Source organism: Cuculus canorus, chromosome 1, assembly GCF_017976375.1.
Source record: "Cuculus canorus isolate bCucCan1 chromosome 1, bCucCan1.pri, whole genome shotgun sequence".
Lineage (NCBI taxonomy): Eukaryota > Metazoa > Chordata > Aves > Cuculiformes > Cuculidae > Cuculus > Cuculus canorus.
The window spans coordinates 133504254-133512127 of NC_071401.1; the positions used below are offsets into that span (position 1 = coordinate 133504254).

Sequence of the window (7874 nt, forward strand, 5' to 3'; positions counted from 1 at the left end):
TGTAGGAATAGTATCACTCTCCATTTGGCTGAGACAAAGCAGCTAGACTGACCACAGTAGGTTTTCTACTAGAGTTGTGGTCAACTGAGCAGTAAAAAAAATTATTTCAAACTTCTGTTTGCAGAGCAAGCAAGAAAGTTGAGCCAATCAGATTTTATCCTAAAGCTTTTCTAAGCAAAACAAGAGAATCAAGGGGTTACATCATTGTAAATATACGGAACACTGTTTTAAAAAAAAAGTCAATAACTTATCCATCCAACACTAACATTGCATGATTTTCTCCCCTTTTCTGCTCTGCTATGGCCTTTAGTAATGCCGTAGAGGCAATGGAATATCTTGTGAAAGTAGTCAGATATCTGTTATTCTGTCTTTAACTTCTCTTGCCATCACAGCTGCCAGGTCAGGCTTTCGTCCAGATGATCTCTTGTATTTACCGTGATAAGGCTTCAACTAAGTGCTGAGAATGTCTCCAGGGCATCTTTTTAATAGGATTGTTTTTAATTGCAAAGCTCCCAGGAGCTACAAAACCAAAAGGTGCAGGATGACTGCAAAAGAAGGTATGGAAAAATTTAACAGGTGCAAAAAATGAAATAAAATAAATTTGTTATTTCTCGATGACGTTTTTAACCAGTCATTTGCTGGAAAATGTTGTTTTCAAACTCTTGAATACAGAGACACATCTGCTGAAGCTTTCCATGATTAAGAAAAAGTCATGGGAATTATTTTCACCTTCTTTGTCAAGCACTCAGTGTTGTACTGAAGGAAAATTGACAAGACTTCAGTACTTTACAAGTCATATTTGCCTTTGAGCCTTTGAGAGATCAAGCTCAAAAAAGCCACTGTACAGGATAAATATCTGCTAAGAAATGCATATTGTTCGGGAGGCATGCTTGGATTTTTTTCTTTTGTTACACTTTGCTGTCAGCTCTAGAACTAAATCCTAATCTTTCCTAAGATGATCTGTTTCTGTTTCTTTATTTGCATATTTCAATATAGCTATGTTGCTTTCTTAAAGGTGGAGTGAGATAATGTGCAAAATTAATTGAAATGGTCCTTCTGTTTGATTGCAGGATTATAATTTAATTTTCTATGAATGCAGTGTGTATTCTGGATACAACACCAAAGCATCTATGCTTCATTTAGCCCGGTAAGAAGTAAACACAATCTATAAGTTCTATATGTGTCTGACTTCCCATGCACTGATCAGAGTGAATTCTGTTAAATTGATTTGATAGGAATTTATGGTGATGAAATATTTATTCTTTTTAAATTGGCCTGTAGCCTGCCCTGTTGCTCCAACTGAGCCCTGCGTAAATTAGTGAAGCTCTGTATAGGCCCAGAAACACCTGAATTGTTGCTAGGAGAGCTGAGGGCTTGCGACATTGTGTAGTTCTTTTGGAAGATCATGGAGCTTTGGAGAAATATTTTTGGAAAAGGACGCTGCTGAGTCCTTGCAGCAGAAAACTGGATGTGCTTCTTTCTTCCCTCTGCTCACTACAGCTCAAATTCTGCCATTTGCATGTGGGCTGGGAGCGAGGGACAGGTGGATTTTTGAAGTTATATAACAGTCAGCACCAACTACATTTTTCTAACTAAATGAACAAAGATAGTTTTCTGATAGAGCCACTGTAATTGTACTTCTTTGTTTGCTTGTTAGTTCACAAAATTCCATAATTTTCTGTTAGTCTCTAGACAATTCTGTATGCTTTGGAAATATTTTTTTGTTGAACTCTTAAGGATATTATTGACTTTTTTTCCTAAAAAGTATTGTTTCTTTTCCCCAGGATTTTAGAGAAACATGAAGATAAAGTGAAAGAGAAAACCATTGAACTTCAATCTGATACGAATAAAACATCTTGCTGTATCAGGCCATTAAAATACTGAGCCATGTTTAGACAGAAATCATGCATTTATACACCACTGCATGGCACCATCAGCTTTGCTTTGTTTTCCAAATATTTCTTCTGCTGTGTTCCAAGTGTAAGTGTTAGTGAACCTTATAACCCCTGTATGCTCTGATCTTCACTTTTACAAGTACTGTTTTTAGTTAATTGACAATGTATTTGAGGCAGTAACGGTCTTTTATTCTGTTTGATGCCTAGTACCACTGAATCCTGCTTTGTGATAAGGCTTGTAGAAGCAGTCACATTATTATTAATAAGAAATAATTTTATTGGAAGAAAACTACTTGGAATGTGAAGTAAATTCTTACTGGTATAGATGACCTATCTTCTGAATACTTCTGTTTATTTCAGTGCTCTTTAGGTCATGACTTTGTGCTGAGCTTTGTTACAGTTGTTTAAAAATTGGTCAGTTGGTTATTAGCAACACATTGGTAATTGCAAAGTATAACATGATATTTTAAAGCTTAGTGTGAAATATACATGAAAAGATTGAAGAACTATGAAGATTTTCGTGAATGGCTTTAGCACAATTGTACTACACATTGTTGCACATAGGTCCTTGGTAAGAAACTCTTCTTCCCACTTAGATGCGGTGAATTGGATATGTTTAGATAGATCACTGAGAATTAATGGTTTGGGTTGGAAGGGACATTAAAGATCATCCAGTTCCAAGCCCCATGTCATGGGCAAGGACACTTTCCACTAGGTCAGATTGCTCATCCAACCTGGCCTTAAATGCCTCGAGGAACGGGGCATCCATGACTTCTCTGGACAACCTGTTCCAGTGCCTCACTACCCTCACAGGAAAAAATTCTTTCTAATATGTAATCTAAATCTCCCCTCTTTCAGCTTAAAAATCTTACCCCTCATCCTGTCCCTGCACTCCCTGATAAAGAGCCCCTCCCCATCTTTCCTGTAGTGCCCTCAAAGTACTGAAAGGCTGCTGTAAGGTCTCACCAGAGCCTTCTCTAGCCTGAACACCCCCAACTCTCTCAGCCCGTCCCCGCATGGGAGGTTCTCCAGCCTTCTGATTGTCCTTGTAGCTTAAGCAATAATCCACTGCAGTTCTATCATGGATCCTCAGTTTTTCCAGTGATGAGTTCTCCCTGGAAGAGAAGAGGGAAACTTTGTCCCAACAGAACCAATGCTAAAAGGAAGGAACAATCAAAGAAAGGTGTGTTTGTGTTCCTTGCTGTGCGCATTGGTGGCCATCCACACATACAAATTAAGAGGGATAATCACTGTGCTGATTCCCTCTCTTGCTCCTAAGGACAAGTATAGGGCTTCAAATTCAATTCTTTGGAGGGAGGGAAGCAGGGAGGAAGGGATGTGGAAGCAGTGTGCAACAGCCTTATCGGCGCTGCTGGAGACCCAAACTTCCACTCCGTCCCAGATGAATCTGTCCAGGCCTGGCTTTTCAGCAGGTCCAGCTCTAAAACATTTGTGGGGAGTGTTCCCAACACCATGGTAGTCACAGTTGGGGAGGTGTCTCCTGGCAACTAGCACTTTACTTTGGCTGTAAGCTGGCGTTTTGTGCCTCTAAACATACTACTTGCACAAATTTGTTTTTTATCAGGAAAAATCCTGCTCTGGCTTGCAGTGTCAGCATTCAAAGCTGACATCTGAGCCCCCCTTTTGACTGTTGTCTTAAAGGGGCCAAGGGTAAAAGTAACCAATTGTTAATTTTCTGTGAGTCTTCTGAAATAAATTCACTTGCCATCTTCTGCGCCCGCCTGCTGAAAGTGGTGCAGGGAGCTTCCTCCCTTTTGGGATCTGACATTCTTCTCCATAGGAGGAGAGGAATGGCTGCTTTCTGTGATATAGGGCCTGTGGGCATGTCTTCTTTTCTAGGAGGGCCGTTATCTATCCATATTTTTAGCAACAACTGCAAATTAGATAAGGACAAACTGTCCATTAAATGTTGGGGAACACCTCTCCTCAGACCCTCCTTTTGTAACTGATTTCTTGAAGCTTCCTCCTTCGGAATTTTGTCCAAACTATTTTTTCTTCTACCTTGGCCTGCCGGACTGCCCCTTCTTACTTTCATTCCTTGCCTATGTACCTCACTCGCTGACTGTAATTAATCAACTCCTGGGCAATTTCTCCTCAGGTTAGTTCTCACCCTGCTGAGGGTACTGCTGCCATGGTAGCCCTTAACCAATGAAGCTTTAAGGAGTCAGGCAAGCCTCTAATTAAGGAGGTCATTCTACCTGGGTTAGCAAACATTGACATCAGGAAAGGCTAATATGGAATCAAGCATCCATTATACACCAACTGCAAGCAAGCTGCCTTTTGCATGCTTTCAGTGACTTGACTGATCTCTGGGGTAGAGATGGCAATCACATCCCTTCTCTCCAAGGGATCAATCCTTCCAGCCCAGTAGGCTGCCCTTTGAGCCAGAGACCGTGGCGTTCTCTCATCCCTCACAATCAGAAACACACCAGAACACCCAGTACCCTTTAACTATCTCGTCCATCAGCCTTATATGATCAACCCCCACCAGGGAGACCCTCCACACATACTCTGTCTCTCTAGCCTGCCAGCTGTACTTCTCCTGCAACTTAACTAATTCCATGGGGGTTCCTTAGCGACAACAGATGGTTTGGATTCCTCCCTGTTATAAATAATCTGTGTTTTAATCAGGCAGCAGAGCTTAGAGGGCAGGATCACATTTCGCCATCATGTCCACCTCCCCCCAAGGACACAGAGGAGCCACCTTCCTTGCCACACAATCAGCCTCCTTTGCCAAACCCAAGAAACTATTTTCATCTTCACAGTCCTTGGAGCTGCGGTATCAGGGTTTTCATTCTCTCACGTATGCATCCTGCAAACTACCCTGCAAAATTTCCTTTTTTCATCAGCTTTCAAGGCTTTTGCCTTTTAAGGCAAATCATAAATCCACTCTTACGTGACTGTTATAGACATGTTTTCAATCAATTTTTAAAATGTTTTTTAAAAGTTATTTTACATTTGAATAATGAATCAATTTGAAACTAAAGATGAAAGTTAAGTACTACTTTAGTAAGTATCTATTTTGGGATAAAATATTCATCAGTAATTAATTTTGTTCTTGGGATTTTGGTCTGATCAAAGGTATTTATCTACTGCCATGAACTATACAATGCAGGTTTGCAAACTTTCCCCTACAGCAATTCCTATAACCACAGCAGCACTCTTTCCTTTGAATTGTGATCCAAATACGACCCCTTTCCCTAGCAAGCAGAAAAAACAGGCTTTTTTTTTTCTATCAGGAATGATGGATGAATCACGTAGCCCAGGATGAGCTGATGTTTAGGGATTTTTCCCTTGCTGATTCCTATGTACTCGTCCAAATGAAAGAACTCCCCCATTGCTACCAGTGAGGTACTTAAGAACCCCTAAAATCCAAAAGAAGCAAAATGAGCATCCATTAATGAAATCAGTAGGCTTTTTGTTCACTTCCCTGGGTTGCTTCTTGAAGTCCATTACTAGTTGTAGAGGAATGAGCCAACTTCATCAACTGTTACCTGTTAATCATCACAGAAATCCGCTCAGTATTGTATCACCTGTGTACAGTCCTGGCTTAAATTGTACAAGTGCAAACCCGTAATTTAAACCTCAACAAAAAAACCTGTTCATCCAATCTCAATTAGGGAAGAAGTGTCATCAATTTAGATATTACCTTTGGTAACTGACTTTGAACGATCTGTTCCCCCACAGGAGGGTATTTCCTACCCTAATTCCAATCCTGGTGATATGTGTAAATATTATATGCTACCCACATCCTCCTTGCCTCTGAGGTAAACCACTCCCCAAACCACTCCTACTGGGCTTGCACCACCAATCAGCATGGTTTGATGTAATGACTTCAGTCGCTAAAGTTCTATCTAAACTATTGCACCAAGATGCAAGTTACTACAAAAATGTAAACAAAGGGGAAAGTGGTTGGAAAATGTCATAGAAACTTTCAGGATCAGCTGGCGTGTTGGACCACATCTGCCCTCCCCCACACTAGAATGTCATCTAGGGTAAGACTTGTGTTACGCACTCTAAATATGTACCTTAACATCAAGCTAATTATTAGTATCTCTCTATAGTATAACCTTAACGACGTATTCCTTGGCTGCATATCGTTCCTATCTATGCTTGGGTGCTTGACTTTCAATGTATTTTCACAAACTGTATCTTATCCCCAGCCACACCAAATCCTTATTTAGTCACGAGTTGTTATAATCAGTTATTCTTAATAAAATTGACTTGTACTTATATAAGTCTCAGAAATCTTAATAACTATTTGGAGGCATTTAAAGGGAGCTTCTGATTTAAACCCAACAAGCTACACAAGATTGATTGTCTTTGCAAGACTGCTGATAAGAATCTAAGTGAAACAGGGTGAAGAGCAAGCTGGATAAGATTAATTGCCCTCATATGATTTGCCATACTCTGACAAGCTGGACGGTTTATTTTTGCTCCTTGGGAGACTGTCAGAGATAAAGGGTTAAGCAGATTGGTAAACTCTCCTTTCTGAAGTCTCTTGTGTTTTTCAAATTTACTTTCTGACACCCATCAATATCGGAACTGGCAATACTTCTTCCACCCTCAGTCAGCCTCAGGTGACAGTTTGAAGGCTTAATTTCAGCTCTACTACCACTGACTCTAGCCCCACAAAACTCCAAATTCAGATCCTTAGCTTTTCATTCCCTGAAGTTCACCTTGATTTTGGAGGAAAGTGGTATTGTGGGGTGTATTTTCTTCATGTGACTTCTACAGGTTCATTTTTATTTGGACATCTTCTAGTGTGCACCAAGACCCTAAAAGCCTCTGATATTTTTAATATCTTAAAAAATATCTTAGGATCATCAGATAGGCAAGAAATTTACACAAGATGGGCGTTTTGACTTTTTTTGACTGTATTAGTTGGGAATTAAGTTTTGTTCAGCTGCATGGTTAATAATTGTGCAATTTGTTAGCGTGACTTTTGAATGAGGGGCTGGATGTTTAATTCAATTAAGAATATCCAAGCCAGCAGTTTAGAGCCACTGCCAGTAGTTGGTAGAAGACTGGAAGGAGATTGGGAGGAGTTGACCAATGGCTGAACTCAGTAGGTGATTTTTGGGGTACCATCTACTAGGAACCTCGAAAGACCCTCTTAGGGCATTTGCAGAAGGTGCAAGGAATGACTTGGCATTTGTTATAATTATCTGTAAATATGTGATTACTTGTGTAATGAATAAAGTATGGCTTTGTGTAACTTTGTGTATAAATGACCTTTGAGGCGTGCTTGATTTGAGGTAAAAAAAAATCCACCAAGCACCCAGAATTTGTGCAAACCTGAATAAACAACGTCTCTCTCAGTGATGTAGTTACTGGTTTATTGCACATCAGATAATTTTGGAAAACACTGATAGGAGAATGTGCACAACGTGAGGGTAGACAATGCTAAGGGGCAGCTGAATTCTGGGACAAAAGAGCTTTCCTTTTCTCAATCTACTGGAACCAAAACTGCTGTGATCTGAGACCCAGGAGGTATCTCCCATCTCAGACTGATAGCTGTGGCTGCTGCTGGTCAGAGTCTGACTGAGCTCTGCACCCCATAATTGCAGACTATCCAAGTCTTTCTATTAAATCCTTTTTCTATCAAATTTTTGCATGATCCTGGGGAGAGAGGGAGGGGAGAGGGGAGCACTGCAAGCCATAGGAGTTGTGTTTATGTATGTTTGCATCAGCAAAATTCAAGCTTGATCAGCTGGACAGGAAGAGGATTGGACCATGTGGTAATGCAACATAGCTCTTTGTGTTGTTTATGTGGCTGATGTCGTTAGTGTTGCGTGGAAGCCTGCAGACTTCGCAGCATGTACTCATCTTGGGTTTTGGCTGGACTTGCAAAAAAAAGGAACATGACATACTGTATTGTGCCCTGGGTTTGTTTGGCACATTATCTTGTGCCATCTTTATCTCATGTGTTGTGACATATGTGTTCTGAGCATACAT

The 7874-nt window shown here is 40.4% G+C and overlaps 1 protein-coding gene across 1 annotated transcript in view; it reads left to right on the plus strand.

Annotated features, from left to right (window-relative positions):
* The window catches only part of CRACR2A (calcium release activated channel regulator 2A), a 63148-nt gene extending 56108 nt beyond the window's left edge, over nt 1-7040 (plus strand). Inside the window, 2 exon segments of the mRNA XM_054064166.1 lie at nt 1071-1147; nt 1785-7040. Coding sequence (XP_053920141.1) covers nt 1071-1147; nt 1785-1884 — 177 coding nt within the window. The 3' untranslated portion in view covers nt 1885-7040.
* The last annotated feature ends 834 nt before the right edge of the window (nt 7041-7874 follow it).